This window comes from Cyphomyrmex costatus, unplaced genomic scaffold, assembly GCF_001594065.2.
Source record: "Cyphomyrmex costatus isolate MS0001 unplaced genomic scaffold, Ccosl1.0 scaffold72, whole genome shotgun sequence".
NCBI lineage: Eukaryota > Metazoa > Arthropoda > Insecta > Hymenoptera > Formicidae > Cyphomyrmex > Cyphomyrmex costatus.
In genome coordinates this window covers 1717224-1739526 of record NW_017280289.1, presented here as the reverse complement: position 1 = coordinate 1739526, position 22303 = coordinate 1717224, and the positions used below count along the sequence as shown (strand labels likewise).

Here is a 22303-nt window from a genome sequence, read left to right as displayed (position 1 = left end):
AAAAAACTTAACTAATGTACAAATAAGTGTCGACATATTAATTCTTGATTTAATTCAATGGTTTTACGTTTTGAGTTCATTGTTTTGTATTTTCCTATTTTTGCAATTAAGAAACGCGAGATGGGGCACTAAATTCATTGTGTAAACTCGTTGACGGCGTCACGCGCGATGATTTCAGACGAAACGAAGAAAATCGCTACGTCGCTATTCTTGAATAATTCTGAACTGAGAAACGTGGGTAACCATCAGGCTAATTGTTTTTAGTTGGGCTAATGCAGTAGGCGTGACCACCCATTATCATGCCACAGAGTCGACGCTGATTAAAACACTCGCGCATTTTTCATATCCGCACGTTTAAGGCGTATCTCCACTTCATTTAATCGCGCATATCAGATATTAAATTTTCACCTTCTCAAACTTGAAATAATTACCGTTCTCAACTACGAGATATTTAAAGAAAAACAAATTCAATTGTCTAGAGGATATTTGTTTGTCTAGAGGGGGAATTAATGTAAAAAGTCAAATATGATAAGCATTTATATCCTTAAAAACTTGAACTTTTACTTCATTCACATTAACTATTACTTCTATTTATTACTTTTATAAATTATAACTCCAATGTTTTGTATATACATATGTATATTGAAAGATTTGGGTAATCTGTTTTATAATAATAATTACGAAACGAACAGTAAAATAAATGAATATTACAAGAATGAATATTAAAAGTACCAAGATTTTCAAAGAATATATGTATAGCATCTTAAGCTTGTAAGAAAAAAAAGGAATATTTTCTCCAGGTATGATATCGAGTTTGCTACTACGATTATTATAGTATCACTGCATTTTTTAAACTTTATTTTATAAATTGTATTTTTCATAATTTTTTTATACAAAAAAATTTGAATATTTTTGATTTTATTAGGAATCGACAAATTTACAAAAACATATGATGAAAGATTATAAAATTTTTAAATATGTCATATCGCGTGACTATTTGTGTTCAATGCGAACTATTAGCCTAACGTTCTTTTGCTGACTCCAGAGTGCTCCAGGTGCTTTGTTATGATAGCGTCTGTAGGATATATTCTCTTCCTCGCGAATTAGCACTTAGAGATCTGGAAATTTCGTGGGAGGATCCAAGAGCAAACGGCGTGAACGGCAGCTGCGGGAGTCCGACAAAGTCGCATTGTCTATCGAGTCGTACAAGTTGGGCACAATGGTGGCGGCTTCCTTTAATGAAAGATGCTAGTTAAGGGAGGCAGGATAGGATAATGATAGAAGTATGGAGTTCGCGAAGCAGGACGAGGCGAAAGGGAGCAGAAGGTGAGAGAGCGAAGGCGTACAGCCTCTTCTAAAGCTATACCTTTCATCCGCGCATCTCGCAGAATGGCGCAAGAGAAGAGAAATGGGAATGCCAGTTCCACATTGGCTCCACTTAGCAAAGATTAATTCGCGTTGGTTTGAGAGCTCCTATATACACAATACGCAACTCGCCTAACAATAATAAACAAAGCTATAACTACTCTAAATCTCGATGAGGGGTCACAAGCTAACACCGTGGATGCAGGATTTTGGAATCTCTTCTGTCATCTCATTTTGTTTTGTCTTCGTTTCTCTCTTTCTTTTTCAGTCTCTCTCTCTCTCTCACACACGACTTTTGTATCTACTTCCACTATGTCAACCTTTATAGAAGCAGACATATATATATATATTTCAGGTCGTTTGTACCTAACTCGTTGCATTGAGCTGAGTTGTATATGGACCAAGAGACGCTCGAGATGAGTAGAATTTCCCACAACGTCCTTTACGTTGTGGTTCTCATGGTGTCGTTTACTCTCGCACTCCCAACTCGAGATACATGCAACACGTTGCATGAATATGCATTTATATTCCTTTTTACTGTGCGCTTGGTTTCAATTATACAGTAGCGCCTTTGCGCATGGAGAGATGCATATATTCGCAGGACTTTAAATATATCTGATAAACGTATATTAAAGTAACTATAGAAACTTAGAATATTAAGAATGTTTCCGACAATAATAAATTCAATAAATTTATTAGTTTGAAAAACTCATACGATCCACAAAAGAACGAGTGCCTTATAAATTTTCAGCTTCCGTTCTCACCAACATTTTTAACCGAGCAGAAATACATCCTAAATTGTACTAATTGCATTCAAATGTGATCCGATAACGATTGAACGAAAACATAATTAAATAATTAACTCGGATTGACTGATATAAAAAATACGAAGGATGATGCGATTGTACTTGATTCCTGAAATCGCGCTATGCATAGGTTTAATATATGCATAGTAGATTTTATATAGAATCAAAATAAATAAAAAATTATTAGATATTAAGGTTTTTTCATCGGAAACTGATTTAATACGAATAAATGCCGTTGATAAATGATTGAAAGTCTATCGAAATTTAGAACAGAATTAATCTTCCTCTTATGATGATCTTTTTCTTATCTAATTTTTCTTACTGTTTCATGATTAATTTATTTACCTTTTATCTCTGTTATATATTAAATTTTCTTTTTGCCTTGATTGACTTTTCCTCGAAAGTACGTGTAAAATGCGTTCGCTTCTCTATGCGCGACCGACGCGGTTAGATTTTTATGACGTGCACGGAACGTTTTTAAAAGGCTTCATGACGTTGACCATCGTACAGGCTCACGATATCACAGATAAAAAAGGATATCGCATATACGGGGGCACGCTATTCCTGATGGTGCTGGTTCTAGAAAGCACGCGCGTTTTACGCACATACATATATATGCGCGCGAGCAGATGTGTGAGTTTGTTGACGGAGGCAGAGGGTTTGGGGTACTTTCACAAAATCACGGTGGGACGCCGACGCGGCGGGACGACTGGGACGGTCGTGGAGGGCAATAAATAACGTAAATTGAAAACCGCGGGAAATAAAGAGAGGAAATAAAAGCGCCACGGTTAAGTACACTTATACGTGCCCGGTATCGGCAATACACCCGCGCACACGCAGCACCGATGCGCATTTGTGTGCACCTCTCCCCTGGAGTATCCAAAGCTTTTGCTTTGTTTGTGTACCATGCATACTCAATCGTCTGACGGAACATCGCCCCACAATCCCTCACCTTCTATTCCTCCTCCATTCTCTCCCCTCCTCTCCCCCTTCCCTCCTCCTCCCTTTATCTCTTCTCTTTTCCCTTTTCGCCGAAGCTGCGCCATTGCTTTTCCTTCCTTCTAGCGTACATTTTGTTTATTAATGGAAATGCGTGGAGCACGGGCAATTTGAAAGGATATTTTCTCTCTCTCTCTCTCTCTCTCTCTCTCTCTCTCTCTCTCTCTCTCTCAAAACGCAAGAGAGCTCCCGCGGGTGCTCTGCAGAATTCATATCGTCTGCGCGATGCCCCAACCCGCCGCGGTTTGTCTACGCGTGAGTAATGCGCGTCATATAATGAATTTATCCATAAGCTTGAATTAATTAAAGACGGATTTAAAACACATGAGTTTCATAATAAATTTCCGCGTATTTTGTCAAAATACGCCACGTCGAAAGAAACAAGAATTACGAACTGGAAATAAAGAATTCCGCGTAGTAAACCGGAATAAATTTATTTATTTTATTTGCAATTATCGAATATATCATATTTGACACCTCAAACGCCTCAAACGATAGTTTCAGTCTCTTAAGCAAAAATAAGTAAAAATAAATGTTGCATAATTTTATTGCTGATTAAAATAGACATTTCGCGCGACCGGCGCACCGCTTTTTCCATGTCGGTGCTTACTACTTAACCACATTAAATGGTTTTAATGGATTACTCTCGGATTACAAAAGCGAAAAAAGAAACGTGGTCTTCCGGACGAGTCGGGGAGAGAACCCGGTTACCACGGAAGTGACGTAACAAAGAGAGAATAATTGAACGAGGCCACACGTCCGACACGAGGTTTTGCCTTCTCCTTGTCCGCCTTGCATCTTCTCTCCTGTGTCGCTCCTCACCATTCCCTTTCGATCCGTCGACCGACACCGAGGCTAATGGTTTAATCCTAACATGGATGTTAACCAGATTACCGGCTACAGGTCCGACATGTGCCGTGCATTCGCCGCGGTTTCTACGGAACAAATTATCCACGATTACATGGATAATAGCAGAAGGCGTTGAACGACGCGACGCGTGATGCAGCCACGTCAACCCGTACGATCGTCCTCTACAATTTTCTGCATCGCCAACCTGCTTTCTAAGCTGACGTAATAACGCGATATCACTGCTTTCCAAGCTCCACGGAATTTTGCATCTTTACTGCGACAGCTCACTTTTCAACGTTTCCAACCCTCACATAGTTATCGCGAGCTTATCACCCTTTCAATAGAGACTAGGAATTTCGACGTTGTATCCGAACCAATTTTATTACTTTTATTACTGAAATAATATTGCAAGTGTATTATTATTTCCACTTAAAGGCGCCCAGCTACATCTATCGTAATGTTTATCGTAAGCTCCTTACGATTCTTACGATAGCCAATTAGAAATGTCAATGTGTACTATAACGCTTCTGATTGGCTGTCGCAAGAATCGTAAGGAGCTTACGCGATAAACATTACAATAGATGTTTGCGTAAAGTCCTAGTACACTACCGTTCATAAATTCGGAAGTACTCACGATTTTCTTACAACTCCAAAAAAATTAAATTAAAAAGTGTTTTGAAATTTTTAGAAAAAAATGCAAATTTAGAATAATATTAAAAAAATATAAAGAATGAATATTATAATAAAATATTATAATAAATATATAAAAGCTTCTTTTCTGTTTTATTTTTTCAATAAACTTTAATTTTGAAGTTAAAAGTCATTTTATATATATAAAAATAAGTTTTTACACTAAAAATTCGATATTATTACGAAAAAATATACCAATTTAAAAGAAGAACTTTCTTAAAACTTAGAAAGCCTACTTTAAAATACTTTTTCATTATTTTTTGTTTGATGATGTTTCAACTTGTGTTACATAACAACGTTACAAAACAAAAATATCGAAAAAAAATATCAATTTTCAATTTTTTGTAATTTATAGGAATAAAATATATATCGTAGAAATTTTAAACGACAAATTTATAACTCTATCTCTTCTTTAAAATACATTTTTGAAAACTTCTCTACGATATTTTTCACCGAGATATTTAACTTTTCGTGATACGAGAAAATTGCAAGCGTTGCCAAATTTATGAACTGCAGTGTAAATCCGATTCATACTTAAAAGTGAACGTAGGTAATTGTAAAATAATATGCATTTCTTTTTAACTCTCATCTCGCGGTTCTTCGTCCTCTCTAATTTCCGCTTTTTTTTATTACAACCGCAAGAGAGGAAGAGAGAGAGAAAGAGAGAAGGAGAGAAATGAGTGAGAAAGGAGATCCTTCTGGTAATGCCATTGGCCAGGTCTTTTCGATATTATATTGCCCCTAAATTATGCCGTCATAAAAACGTGATGAAGCGACCATGACCGCGGGTGCCAGACAAATAATTCGAAAAATCAAGAGGAACAGAAATAATGATCAATGAACGGACTGGATAACAATTTGTTATTCATGGAATAGTTCATGCGTTTGAGGCTCGAAACCTTGATACTTCGGCTGTACATATTAGTCTTATTATACATAGATAGGAGATTTCACAATTCTGAACAGACATTGATTTTTATTCGAGATACATTTTTAGTGTAGCAATTAATTCTTAAGATGAGATGCCATGAAGCTGGTACTCTGAATTGTCTATCTGAGAGCTTAAATTTTTGCTGAAGAAGCAGTAGGATTCAAAAAGAAAATATAAAATTTATAATGTTATTATATAGAATAGAAGAAAATTGCTAAATGCATATAGCCGTCTAAATTGTAATTTTCATCAATATTTTATATCAATATTATCATCAATATTACTTAATCTTAATGTATAAGCAACGTTTAATAATAAAAAAATGAAATAAATAAAAAATGAATAGATATAATATAGACAAAAATTTAACAGATCTTTTTACTAAGTTTAAAGAATCAGATACAACTGACAGTTTTTAACGAAATGTAGACATATATCTGGTAATAATATAATTATACAATTTTATTCTGAATTTTTTAATTTTTATAAGTAATTTACTATCTTTAGCAAGAATATTGTATCTTACAATACAAGCAAATACTGCGGTTTTTAAAGACAGTCATTTTTACGTGAGGAACCTTTTGTGCATCTACGTAATAAGATATAAAAGGTGTGCTCTTAAGAGCCCCCTTAAATCGAGTGAATCTGTTAATGTCAAACGCTATTGTCGTCAATTAAATGAGTTGATCATAAAATAGAAGAAAAATACATTACATACATATATAAATGAAAATTAAAAAAGAAACTAAATCTTTTATATATACCTAATATTTTATTAACTATTATTTATTCATAAATTCGATACTTTTAAAGAAGGTACGATTTAGGCGAAAAGTTGTACCCTTTGCATTTTACAAAAAAAACTTGTATCAAATTAATTTGTTATAGGAATAAAAAGTTAAACATGTAATAGAGGCCTAAAACATCAAAATACAATTTTCAATGTTCGTTTGTGTGCAAATCAATACCAAATAGAAAACATAATAAAAAATATCTTAAGTATATTACATATTCTCGGCAACTTTTGCCCAAGTACAGTTGTGTGTATAATTGATACTATTTTATGTAACTATAAAACAGTAGACATTTTCATTCTTGAAATTAAAAGTTTGTATTAATTTCTTGCACTTTTCTGACGCAGATGATGAAGCATGGTTGGGACAACTACGTGCGGTACGCATGGGGGAAAAACGAATTAAGACCAATCTCGAAGAGAGGTCACAGTGCCAGTATTTTTGGGGCTTCGAATATGGGCGCAACTATCGTCGATGGACTTGACACTCTTTATATCATGGGCCTCCACGATGAATTTAAGCAAGGGCGCGACTGGATTGCCGAAAATCTGAACTTCGACATTGTGAGTACCACTTTCAATTATACGTCTTTATATATTTGCATATTTCTCAATAACGTGTTTCGGCGATATACTTACGCTGAAATAATCATCGAAAATCTTAGCAAATTATATTTTATATCTTTTAAAAATGACACAAAAATAGTTAATTTGTTTACATAATCTAAGTAAGTCTCATAAAGCAGCGTTTTTTTTTAAATAAAAATAAATAGTTAAACGAAAAAAAACAAAGAAGATTGATTGACATGTTCTTTAAAAGTCAAAAGAATGATATCTTGTTTTATTTTAATATATAGATGGATTAAATATTGAAATAAATGTATTTTTATAAGACCCATAATACGGTAAACTTAGCATATTAAAGAATTATAACATTTATTACATATTTTTAATAAATTATCTGTCAAATTCTTATTTTAATCGTTTCATGGAATTTAGCTGACGTTTATCACGCGCGAGAGAATTTAACTATGCTAAATATATATCTTTTTCTGTACTAAATTTATACTCTTCGAAATAGTTTCCCCTGTCATGAAATTAAATTAATTTAATGTCTTTTCTTAAAAGTAATACAAAATTCAAATAATAGACATGATATTATATCATTCTCATTATAATATTTTACATGATGTAAAAAATAATTCTAATATAAGAGTAAAATATAAATTTCGAGTTGTTTTAAATTTGCAAGCACAAATATTTCTTTTACATCTATACTTCTTTGAAGAATTTCTCCAGTTTTTCCTTTCATGACTGCAAAAGTACAGTGAGTCTATCTAAGTGAAGGTATCACGATGAAAGTTCGACATTCGCCGACACGCGTCGAAACCAATTTCGTCCTGAGTCAACTTACCTAACGCAGCCATGTCATCGTCTCCTTTTTCGCGAGCCTCAACGGAAGCGAACTTTTGATATAGGCCCGCGTCTGCATACACTATTCCTCCTCCGCACCATTTTTCCTTTACTTCTGCGTTATACAACATTCCGGAAATGTGTTTGCTCGAAGAAGGTTCCGTTCTGACGAGATGTCGGAGACACCCTTCGATTTTCTTTTAGCGCATGTCCTATTCAGATAAAATCTAATAAGAAAGTAAAATAACATTATCTTATAGATATTCTTAGATGGAAATTTAATTGTATAATTACTTCTCTTTCTACATCTTGAAATATATTTCAAAATTAAAATGAGTTTTTTGAAATATGAATACAAAGTATCCAGAATTATATAGTACAATGTTTTAATTGTAATTTAAAAGTAGGTAGTACAAAAAGGTAAGGTAAAAGATCATATTAGGGAAGACTTCACCGATTTCAATGATTTTCGCATGTTGTCAAAATTATTCAAAGTAACAATCAAGAAAAGTTTCATTTATTGCTTAATTATTTTCTCTAAATGTAAAAAGGTATTTAACTTTATTTGAATCTTTACATAGCATAAATAGCTCATTATGCACATATTTGCGTATTTAAAGAAATACGTGAGTGGAAGAGGAGTTCTAGTATAATAGAGGCGTAGTATTCTGTCATATACATATACTGTACTCCTACCCCGAAAAAATTTAATTCAAATCAAATTTGATGAAGCGGATCTTGTTTGGGAAATTGGAAATCTATGTGGAACCATACAATTACAAATCTCATTTCGCACTATAAGCAGAGGGCAGTGTGGAGTGGACCTCATAAATCCTCTCCCTTTGTACGATTCTACATGGATTTTCAACTTTAGACGAAGCGAGATCCACTCTACAAAACTTTATTTTAGTTAAGTTTTTTGATAGGAATGCAGAGGGAGAGGTTCTTCTTCGCCAACTATTTTTTTTAAACATGCAATTGTTCACATAATGAGATATTTGCAAAAAATTTAAAATAGAATTAAACACATCTTTATATTGTTAACTTTATTTGTTAATAACTTTTTAATAAACAAATGATGTAAAATCTTTTGATTATCAAAGAAATGACTTTGACAACATATGTCATGATTATCTATTCAAATCAATAAAGTCGTTCCTAATGCAATTAGGAAATTATTAATTTTATCGAAGATAATATTAAAGAGAGAGAGAATGAGAAAAAAACAGACAGAAAAGTAACATTTAACTTTGTTAAATTAACTTCTATAAAAATTTGACATAATTTTTTGAAAAATCGTAAATGTTCATTTTGTCACTGCCTGGATACGTCGTCGTGACCTTGAAAAAACGAGAATCTTATCTTTAGAGAACAGGACCACACTGAAATATCTCAAATCCCTGACTAGATCCAATATTTTCTCAATAAAATATCACAACGGACCATTTTGTAGAGCATAAATTGTCAGTTTAAAGTTTCTACATAAAATATTTTATTGCGACAGCAAATATTCTCTTTGTGCAACGAATGATAAAGCTTAAAGAATTATTTAACAATATCTTGCCCAAATATTTTTGTAACAATTTATAAATTCAATAACGAATATAAATAAAATTGATAATAGAAATCGGTTTTTCACTTTTTATTCTCTTTATACTACGTAATAAACGCGTACTAAATGTAGTCACATATTTATCAACAAAAAATTATTAAGAAATATTAAATATTTCAAATAAATGCCCTACCCTGTATATACGTACAAAATAAAATATATATTTCTTATACAATCAACTATATATATTAACAAATTATATTTCTAAATAATTATTTTTTAAATGAAATATAATACTTGTCAGTAAATATATTAATTTTATTAAACACAACATTTTGCCATCAGAATACAAGAAACGATAATTTCTGAAGATATGTTATCTTTAAGGCAAACATCACATTTAAACGCTTAATTAACTTACAATCGTTATGTAAATTGATGCCTGCGGTATTTCTCAGTCGGTGCGTACGAGAAGAATAAACTTAAACGTTTTCACGTGGCAGTTTCGTAAGTACCGAGCTAGGAAACTTAGCCCGGTTTATCCAAAGTTGGTAACAGCCTCCTACACCCTCCAACTCCTCAAACTCTTCTCTCGCAATGTTCCGTCGGATTTCTAAGTGGATAACTTGCTGTATTAGCTGCTTTTGGCTTGCGGTAACCGGCGTGTCAACCATGTTAGAAGTTATGCCTATTGTTTTGCAGCTGTTTCTGAAACTCTTTCGTCTCTCATATCGTTTGCAAGGAATGCAAAATTACTTATCAAGATACTTTAAGTACAATTCTACAGCTTTTATTATTTCATAATTTAGATACATTAATTTATTTATTATACACACATGCATATGTAGACAATTTATATTATAAATTTTTGCTCATTTATAGTTTTAAAATTTTTTAAATATTTTTTACTCTTTTATAAACCTTACAAGAAATATTACATATAATACAATAAAACTATTAAATTATATTTATAAATGTTAAATAGAGCCAGTTGGAAATACGCAATAAATAAAATAATTTCATTTAAATAATAATATTTTACTGTTATATTACTTATGCAGAATTATCCCAAAATTATTGTTACGATCCGCGTCTGAAATTGAAAAGAATAAGAACAACTTAAATATTCTATATTTCACGGCACGTTTAATAAGAACGGTAAAGAATGAAATTAAAAGGCGGCAACGATTCATTTCAGTTATTCGCGTTTGGTTAGCGAGATAAATTTCAATGGTCGATATGAGTGAGATGACCAAAAGAATACCGTGCAATATATATTACCCGGCAATGAGATTTATATAAGAATGAAAACAGTGCGGCGAATGCGAGGATTTTGCACGAGCTAGGTGGGAAGCGAGATCATGAACAGGTTATATGGACTTGTCCGCGATTCGGACGAGCGATAAATTCGGTAAGGAAGCCTGCATCCGAAGGGGCCTAACCGCTCCAAGTATAAAACGATGACTCGCATCGCGTATAATGCGTTGAGGATGCAGGTACAGAGAGGAGAATACAAGGTACTGGCCGTAACATCCGGAGAGTATCTGACACCGCCATTTCACGTTAATATATTCGCACAACCATACAAGATTAAAAAAGAGAACAATAAAATATACGTATTTTATATACGACGAAGTGATGTTTATATTGTTATTAGTTTAAAATGCTATATTTGCTGTCACAAGTTTTATACTAAAAGTAATATTGCATAATAAAGGATAAAAGTAAAAAATTTCCATATGTAACCTTTATGCACAATTATTGAAATTTTATATTAATTTATTTAGCAGGACATATGCGAATGATGTTATAGATGCAATGCATTAAATTTTTAGCATAGTATTGACGTTAAATAAATTAGAACAGATTTATATAACTTGCATTTGCATTTACGTTAACATATATAAACGCGCATATATTTATTTTCAGTATAAGCACGACGATACGAAAATATTTTAGCTGCAGGTCTGTTTACTTATATATACACAAAACTATAAACTGCATATTTTTTAATTTTGTCAAGTTGAAATCAGAGCAGTTGTCTAAAAAAACGTTATACGATTTTATTTTGCTGTTTCCACAAAGAACGAAAAAGTATTTAACTAAAAGTATTTAACTAAAAGTCGCTTGTTAGCAGCAGTCGTGTATAAAATTTTTCTCTTAAAACTCAGAAAGAATCGAATGTAATAATGAACGTATATTAAAACGTATGTTTATAAATCGCGTTGATAGCACTAAACCGCGAGGACTTTTTCATTTATTTTAGAAGCCTTGGCTAGTTCTAAGCTGACTTGTTGTAATAGTATAGCAAGCTTAAAGAATAAAAAATGTAAAAGAGAGTATTAAAATTATAAAAAAGCGCTACAGTTTATATACTTATTTCTGTTACATAATATTAATAAATATTTATCGTTCAAGTCGACGATTATTATTCAAGTTAGATCTGTCACAGTCTCTACAAAAAAAGTGTAGAATGTGTAAAATGTGCACAATAGTGCAAAATTGTCGCAACGTTTACTGACATGTATATTGCTAGCACCACATTTACTTCTTGCGGTAAAAATTCCAAAAGGACGTTTCTCCTACTCCGTAACGGCGACAACGACGACGACGACATCTCTTAATATAAAAGTTTCAGATTCGGACTTTGCATCACAATACCTCCGTCCGTAGGGCTCGTAGAAACAAAATAAAAGCACGTATTATATGTACAACCGCGGAGTATCAGCTATCGATTAAGCATATATAGACCGCGATCGGTTCAGCCGTTATTGAGATGCAATAATCTCGATCCCTTGAAACTCGCGGTCTCCCGTAAAAGAGACACGGTAATGTCGCTGCACTTGGCTTAGCACCGAGACACTATCGTGCCTCCTGATATAATTGCCCTTATATACCTCGTACTTGATATATTTCTATATTTTTCCTTATAAACACCTCATTATATTTTCTTGATATATTATTAGTCCAAAAATATAAACAGAAATGTATTATAGTGCTTTCTGAATTCTCTTAGAGTTAAATGGTAACAGTTTCTTGAATATATTATTAAAACCTCTATCTAAAAAAATATGCACACATTAAAATATCACGTAAATAAAATAGATACAAATAATGAATAATTAAATTATTGATTTCAACAAGCTCTGATTCTGTTAGCAATTCCTTTCGCTCTTTTAGAAACTTATGCTTTTAACTTTTATTACTTTTATTACTACTTTTATTTAATCGTTAAAATTTATACCAGTTTAACCGGTTTTATCGCTACATCACCATGATCAAATAGTCTACAAATGTGACAGGATCTTATTTATCGCTGTCTATTAAGAATTTCGTAATCTGACGACAATTTGAAGATGATTTAATTCACAGTAAAAACTAGATATCATTTATCAATACTTCTGTGAAATTAAAACATCATTTTTAAAAAAGTAAATTTTTTAAGAATTTGAAAGGTTAACTTTAGATAACGTAGATTGAAAACTTTTTTTATTTTACTAAAAAATATTTTTGAGAAGAATTTGTCGATATCCGGATTTGTTAATACGTATATTAACGCATAATCTTTTGGTGAAAAGCACCGTATTTCATTTTTCAACGCTACACTCGCTCAATTATTAAATTTAATTAAACTGTATAGCTCCTAAACTTTTTGATACATTCTTATTACCTGTTTCTAAAAATAAATGTTGCAAATGTGTATAACACTTGAGAATTAACATTATTTATAATGATATTGGATAGAATATTAAGAAATCCGTGTGAAACTGGTCCCCCAATATTAAAAAATCAATTTTTTTCTCCATGCATTTGTTTGCTCATCGTTTGCTCACGAATGCTCAGATGGAATTTTCGTTTGCTCACCCTTAGTTCAAAAGATTTATGAACAAACGAATGCATGAAGAAAAAAATCAATTTTTAATATTGGGGTACCAGCTTCACACGAGTTATTAAGAAATACGTATGAAGTGCGTAACGAAGTACATATATACCAATAATGTTTTTTATTGTTATATAAAGTAAATTATTGGATTCTCTAATTATTATTGGATAAAAGTGACAAAAATTTTTAATATAATGATATTATTTATAACGATATGTGTGAGTCTGAATTAATTTATCTTAAATTTGGATAAACAACGAATCTATTTAGAGTCATGAATATCATTAAAAGCTTAATATTTACAATTTTTACTATTTTATTTAATGATTATGAATCATGTCCACTAACTAGTAGTAGATTTACCTTAACACGTAATGTTTTATTTTGTTACCATTTTTCGTACTTACACTTTGACCTGATACGCAAAAGCACATAAAAGGATTTCTAAGTTGATTTAAAAATCGATTTACAAATCTTCTTATATGCTTTTGTTGATGTCGTCGATGCCAATTTAGTTTGGAAGAATGAACATTTCATCTGCCAGCTATGCACAAATCGCCATACAATCCCCGTTATACGTCGACATTGAGTAAGTTGCGCTTGGTAGGTATGCAGCGTAGCGCTCGAAGGGTGGAACGGAAGGAAGGATGCACGTTGAGATATGCGAGATACACGTATTACACAATTATGCCAGACCGCCTCGTCTAACAGTACTATGTTCCAACTATAGCGCACAACGAAGAGACTCATACATCGCGAAATGAGTCGATCCCCATTACGCCTTATGCGCATTCCATTATGCGTGCAACACTTCGTGACATCTCGAACGAAGATGTTGTGCAATTGTTTCCAAAATCATCAAATTGAGTTACCTGTAAAAATCTGTTGTTAGAATTAAGCCTTGAAAATAGATTTTTTATACAGAAATTCTTATTTTGATACATATTCTGATTTTAATATATGTATGGTATATAGATTCACACAATTATAATAAGTACTATGATCCACCTTTGACCGTTATGGCTATCTTCTTCTTGTTTGTTTGTGTTTATCACTTTTTACGGTCTTACAAAGATTTTAATATTTGTTAAAAAAAATTTATCTTACACACACCCACACATCAGAACACATCTTTTTCTATCCATACCAGTCAAAGTAATGCAATTAATAGGATTTCGGCATTCAGACACGATCACAAGATGCGTGGAATATCGCTATCTTTATTTGAAACTGCACGTAAGCTGAAATACTGCTACTTAACTTCAATAAATACACGATTCATTCACGTGCGCAACATGTTCTCAGCATGTGTCTTATAATTATGAATTCTAGTGTAAGCATTACACTAGTTTTTTCAAAAAATTCAATAAAATATAATACGTATAATGCATAAATTCAAGATTCAAAATAAAAGATTGCTTTCAAAAGGCTAGGTATCTAATATCTTACATTTTAAAATATATTCAACTGAATCAATATAAAATTTGTTTGTTCAGTATTTCGCAGTGTGAACTGCGCTCTCTCGTCGAGTTATATTGAACCGCACCGATCCAAACTATAAGAAACATAATGAGGTGTATATTTTCTTATAACCTTGGCAATTGCCGCAAAAATAGTCGTTTTTAATGTACCATATCATTATTTTAAATGGTTAATGAAATTATAACACTTTGTTCTCATTGTGTGTAATTATAGAAAATTATTAAATTACAGTCTACCACATATTTTTATCTACAAAAGATATTTTACGAAAAATAAAAAAAAAATATTCAGTTTGATGTTATTCAGTAATTCCGCGATATTTCCACTTGCATGTGTTCCATCTATTAAGTAAGATGGTCTTTTCTGGCGAACGTTATTACAACATTCATCGGATTATGTTAACAGCGATTGGTTTGTGGCCTGACCAAACGCCGATTGTTATGCAAGTACAATCTGTGTTCTTCCTCAGCGCATATTATTCCTGTCTTTTATTCCAGGTATTTGACAATCTTTTTTTTTTCTTACACACAACACTTCTTTAGGTTATTCTTTAATACATAAATTTGGTGTATTCGTACTATACTTATGTGTTGCAGTTTATGACTTTTTTGACAACAACATGCAATTTGAAATTTATTTTTAAACAAATATCATACATTTGCATTACCATGTTATGTATTGTATTTTATTACTCTTTTTATTATAATTCTAAGAAAGTAAGTATTATTTGTATTATAGAAGAAACTTTTTACCCCAAAATTTTTAATTTCCGCAAATAAAAAGAATTTCTGAAGCAACAATTGTTTAAATGATAGGTGAAATATTTATTGCAACAAATAGAATTAGACTGGAATTCAATCGAAGATAATAATGAAATTAGAATATTAGAAAAATATGCTAGTGAAAATCGTCTTCTATCACTAATTCTAGGTTGTAAGTACATTAATACATTATAAAATAAATTATATTACTATTTTTAATATATGCCTTTCTGTTAAAACTTATACTGCTCACTTATATATATATATATACCTATATATATGGTAATTGAATAGAGTTGTATGTCATTTTGTTATTTTTAATAATGTTTCCAGTTTTCGTCGCATTTGTCATATTTTTTATTATAATTATTGAATTGATACCAGTTGTCCTTGACGCTATTACACCGATGAACAAATCTCGACCACGTACAGAAAATAAAATGTTCGAATTTTTTATTGACGAAGAACAGTATTTTTATATTTATTTATTATATGAAATTATAATGGTTCTAATTGGAGTATTTACGATTCTTGCAACGGGAACAATATCATTCACATTCATCAGACATTGTTGCGCTACGTTTAAAATCGCTAGGTATGTACGTATCTTTTCATTATGTTAAAAAAAAAAACAATCTAGGTTGATTTGCGTTGATTATATAAAAATTGTTTACAGTAACTTAATCGAAAAAGCAGTGACTCAACGTACTCTTCAAATTCCTGCATATCAAAAAACACACGTGATGTATCAGAGAATCAGTCGTGCTGTTCATATTCATAGAAAATCTGTTCAGTTAGTCCTTATTTAATTTACTCTTTTATCTTTCTATTATACATGTCGCATGGCGCTCTTAATTTGAAAAACGCATATTTTAATGCTTATTTTAATTATATACTGCTCAAAAAAATTCATTTTAATTTTAAAAAGCATATTATTCAAGACCCTTATATATTTGAACTCAAAGGTATGGATTAAACTTTTTTTTTTATTAAAGGTTTTCCACATTTTATATTAATATTATGAACAAATGGTGTTTCGCTTTGGTGGTAATCAGCATAATATCATTAAGTTGCAGTCTTTTTGGAGTAAGTAATGTACTGTATATATAATACATTTTTTACATCTTATATTTAATTCACAATTTTTTTATAGTTATAAATTCGTATATTATACGTAAATTAGAATATGAATAGTAATACATTTTTATAGCTACTTAATGCATTAACTGTGTCAAATGAGTTTTCCGAAATAATAATATGTATCAATATGGTAATAGCCCAATTTATGATCTTATTTCTATCTAATTTCGTTGGACAATCTGTTACCAATCATAGCGCAGAAATATTTAACGCCGCGTAAGTATCATATAAACTTCCATATCAAAAAGAATGAATAGACGAAATCTATTGATTTATTCGACGAATTCAATGTTCACATAATCGTATAACATTTTTATCAGTTGTTCAATAAAGGGAATTGTAAAAGCGCGTGCGCAGTATGTGCGGTATTACCGCATAAAAATATAAATATATCTATAATGTGATCATGTGATGAATGGATCACATAAAAGGAACGTAATTATACTTACCTATTGAAATTTCTATGTGTCTAATTTATTATGTCAAAAATAATCGTAAATTTAAAAGTTAAATCATAGAAAAAGAACAATTGTCTCTGTACTTGGAATTATAATAATAGGTCCATTATATTGAGTTAGAAGGGTATACAAAATCGGTATAACTTCCATGAGAGATTCATTTTAGTGCGGTGAGGGAAATTGAATGTCTTAAACAATCTATTAAATATTAGATTGATAAAGTTTAAAGAAATATTGTTAATCTAGAATGATATTTATATATATTTACAATTATTTTGTAAAATGAGAGAGAAACCTATTTTCGGTTAGAGAGATATTTGATATTTGATAATGTTTATATTCAAAGTCTCTTGCACAATTTATATGAAATAATATTTTGAGTCAGTTTGTTTTAAATTTGTATTCTGTTGTATTATAGTTCTTGCGTCTCTCATCAAAAATTTCAATAGATAATATATCTCTAGGCTATTTGCTGAAATAGAATTATAATTATGTTCTTTTTATGTGATCCATTCTTTCATTGTATTTTCTTACATCACGTATACATTATAAATATACTCGTATTTCTATGTTAGATATAAATGCCGTACATACTGCGCACGCGCTTTTACAATTTCCATTATTAAACAATATTGCTGTCGCAAGTAGAAATCAACAAGATAATGCAGCAATAGATAAAATTGTAAAATTATTATCATATATTAATGTTAATTAATGGTAATTATTCACTTTAGGAGAGGCCTCTCCGATGACGTTGACCTAGACATATGTTTTGTCAAAGTCATAGCTCTGAGTAACCTCCAATAAGTTTTAGCCATCGCTCATTATTCGTTAAAAAGTTATTGACAACAAAAGTTTAAAAAACGTCTTTTTTTTCTGCTATATGAAACAAAAATGTTCTGCTTTAAAATAAATTTTACAACTTTCCACGCGTCCCCCCCCCCCCCCCGTGCCAAAAGACGCCTGACTTTCCATGCAAAAGTAATTCCATCTCATTTTTTCCTTATGTCGTACGCTCCTTGACATGGGTAGGGATAGACCTCGTAGAAAGTCTGATTCTTCTAGACAGGTTGAGTACGAAGTAGTTTTTAATATTATAAAGCTAAAATAAGACGTTATTTCTTAGACTTTTCTTCTTAATATATTTTTAACGGATAACAAGCGACGGCAAAAAACCTGTTGGAAATTACTTAGAATCATGACCTTAATAACATATGTTAAAGTCAAGGTCATCAGAGAAGCCTCCCCTAAAATAAACATATCAATGTTATTGTTGCTACTTTCATTTAATACATCTTTAGGTAAGTACATTGCGTGCACGCATATACGCACGCATTCACGGGTATTATATATCAGACATTAGGACACATTTTAGTCATGGATATCAAGTGCTTGTTTTACATATACAATATTTATACATTTGTTATACTTTGAAAATGAGTAAAAAATAGAAGTTACATATATAATTTAAATGCGCAAGCATAAGTAAAAATGAATATTAATTAAAGCTAAATTTCTAACATTTTTATAAAATAGATACAATACAATGTGGTATTTGGCTCCATTACCAATACAAAAATTGCTTTTATTTGTGATGCAAAATTCTTTGAAATGGCACACCTTAACAGTTGGATATGTTTATGTACTATCTCTGGAGGGATTTGTTACGGTAATAAATATTTTATAATGAACAATAAACTAATTAGCTAGACAAATATTTGTATTAACTTTTTTTATTGCACATTTAATATGTAGTTAATACGACAATAATGATACATAACACTGTTAGGATCATATCTTAACGATTGTTTTACAAAGATTAAAATATTTTTTAGCTTGTAACTACAGCAATATCATATTTTACTGTAATATATGCCACGATAAAATAACACGTAAAATGTTTTAATTGGGTATAGATAATTTTTAATGTAGTAATATACTTGTTTGTGTGCACATGTTGATTACTGAAAGTAATTAAGGATTTTTAGGTACGTAATTAATTGTTTAAATTAAATATAAACATCTTATTATTATATAAAATTTAGATATATGTTGTATTATTAGCAGCTTTAACATATTAAAAGTAATTTTAATTTTTAACACGATATATACTACACCATAATACATGCAAACGAAAATCATATGTCAGTAATTGTAGCAGGATAAATTATGATCTGCACGATGTTACTATACAGCGTGCGCTTAGATAGCGCGAATATATAATAGAAGAATATTCGAGACCTTTCCTTAATATGTCAGGGACATATTTTTTTGCTTTTATTCATTCTAGTTGTTAATGTTCTAGGAATTGTAGAATTCAAAGAAATATATTAGACATAGCTAAATTTTATTTTCGCGTGTACCATTTCTCGTTCTCTTATCAATAATAAACACGTTGATATAATTTATTTAAAAGAACACTGAATCAACAAATAAAATTTATTAAAATGTATCATTATACATCAATGTTTTTAACATATGATTAACATATATGGTTAACTGAAAATGGTTGCAACTCTCCTTATATATGTATAGAAGGAATATATTATTATAAATATATCACCAAATTTTTTAAAAAATTGCAAGATACGTAAGTATTATATAAATAATATTATCGTATATTTATGTATGTTTTAATACCGTAATTGTTTATAACACATCAAATGTTACTAAACTCTTTAGCGATTTTATAAAATCTCGAAAAAAAATTATATAGAATTATATAGAATTATTTTATAAAATCCTAATTTCTAATTTTATAGATAATAAACATTTTACTTGCACGTATTTTTTTTTTTTTTTGTGGAACTTCATTTAATATCTCTAAGTGTTATATACATCTAACAATATTAATATATATAAAGTAAAAATTACCGTAATGCATTTCTAAAATATATTATTAGAACATTAAAAGGATTTCGCACACAATAATTACAAGATAATGTTGAAATAAGCACATACACATAATTATTTCTTATATTGAAGTTATTCTGCACTTTCTGGAATCAATATTATTACAAGTGAAAGTGATACTTTAAAAGAAATCTACTTCTTTATCTTACGTCAGAACATTCTTTTACCACCCATACCATTCCAAGTAATGCAATCAATAGAATTTGGATCGTTCCGGCACGAGCGTACAGGGTGCATGGAGTATCGTTGCGCGCTTTATTTTTATGTTAAATAAACCGCACATCAGTTGAAATGTTGCTACTTCAAGGAATACTCAATTCACTCACGTGTACAACAGTTCTCCGCATGTGACTTGTAATCGTGTCCGAACATGAATTATAGTATAAACATTACTGGCTCTTTCAAAAAACTCAGTAATATATAATGTGTATAATGCATGAATACAACATTCAAAATAAAAGATCACTTTCGAAAGGCTAGGTAACTAATATCTTGCACTATAAAATATATAAAAGTTTTCAATAAATAAAATTTGTTTGTTCTCTCTGGGATATGTCGTATTGTGAACTGCGCTTTCTCGCCAAGTAACATTGAACGTTCCAAACTATAAGAACATAATAAGGGGTATATTTTCTTATAACCTTGGCAATTGCCGCAAAAATCGTCGTTTTTAATGTACCATATCATTATTTTAAATGGTTGATGAAATTATAGCACTTTTTGTTCTCATTATGTGTGGTTATAGAAAATTATTAAATTACAGTCTATCACATATTTTTATCTATTTTGCGAAAAATAAAAAAAATATTCAGTAATTCTGCGATATTTCCACTTGCATGTGTTCCATCTATTAAGTAAGATGGTCTTTTCTGGCGAACGTTATTACAACATTCATCGGATTATGTTAACAGCGATTGGTTTGTGGCCTGACCAAACGCCGATTGTTATGCAAGTGCAATCAGTGTTCTTTCTTGGCGCATGTTATTTCATTCTTTTGTTCCAAGTATTTTTCGATTCTTTTCTTCTTACTCTTAACGATTTTTTATATGAATTTTCATATAAATATACCTAAATACGGTATATTTTTATCATACATATGTGTTGCAGTTCATGACATTTTTAACGACGACGTACAATTTGGAATTTATTTTTAAAGAACTTTCATATATTTTTATAACCATGTCATATATTGTAAATTACAATTGTTATTATTTTAATTCTAAAGAAGTAAGTATTATTTCCTATTTTTTTTATGGCAGAGTTTTTTTACTCTGCCCGAAAATTTTAATTCTTGCAAATAAGAAGAATTTAAGAAACAATAATTATTTTAATGATAGATTAAATTATTGTTGAAACAAATAAAAGTGGATTGGAATTCAATCAAAGATAATAACGAAATTAGAATATTGGAGAAATATGCTATTCAAAATCGTCTTCTGTCATTATATTTAGGTTGTAAGTAAATTATAATATGAATTATACATATATAATTTTTAATATTTCTCTCATTGAAATTATTTGTTTGTGATAATTAAATGAGGCTACATATTATCTTATTACTTACGTTTCCAGTTTTCGTCGCATGCAGTGCATTTATTATTATACTTATCGAATTGCTACCAGTTATCCTTGATGTTGTCATACCGATGAATACATCTCGACCACGTAAAATCAAGATGGATTTCGAATTTTTTATTGACGAGGAACAGTATTTTTATATTTATTTAATGTATGAAATCATAATATTAATAATTGGATTGCTGACATTACTTGCAACAGGAACGTTATCATTAGCGTTTATCAGGCATTGTTGCGCAACTTTTAAAATCGCTAGGTAAGTTTGTGTCTTTTAATTTTGTAAAAAAAAATATCTTAAAGTGTTGATTATATATAAATTTTTTGCAGTAACCTAATTGAAAATATAGTGACTAAACATACACTTCAAATTCCTGCTTATCAGAAAACTCACGTGATGTATCAGGGAATTAATCGTGCTGTTCATATTCATAGAAAATCTATTCAGTTAGTTTTTTTACTTAATTTACATTTTTAACGACCATCTATTATACCATGATGCACATTAATTTCAATTTAAAAAGAACACGTTTTTATGCTCTTGTGTCTGACTCAAAGGTATGAATTAGATTTTTCTTCGCTATTGAAGGTTTTCCACATTTTTTATGAATATTATAAACAAATGGTATTTCGGTGTAGTATTGATCAGCGTAATATCTTTAAGTTGCAATCTTTTTCGAGTAAGTAATGTTT

The 22303-nt window shown here is 30.6% G+C and overlaps 1 protein-coding gene across 2 annotated transcripts in view; it reads left to right on the top strand.

Moving 5' to 3' along the window:
- Positions 1-22303, top strand: part of alpha-Man-Ia (alpha-Mannosidase class I a) — a 351960-nt gene that overhangs the window by 298887 nt on the left and 30770 nt on the right. For both annotated transcript variants that reach the window (XM_018548472.1, XM_018548473.1), the window contains one exon: positions 6782-6997. In XM_018548472.1, the coding sequence (XP_018403974.1) occupies positions 6782-6997 (216 nt within the window). The remainder of the gene's footprint in view (positions 1-6781; positions 6998-22303) is intronic.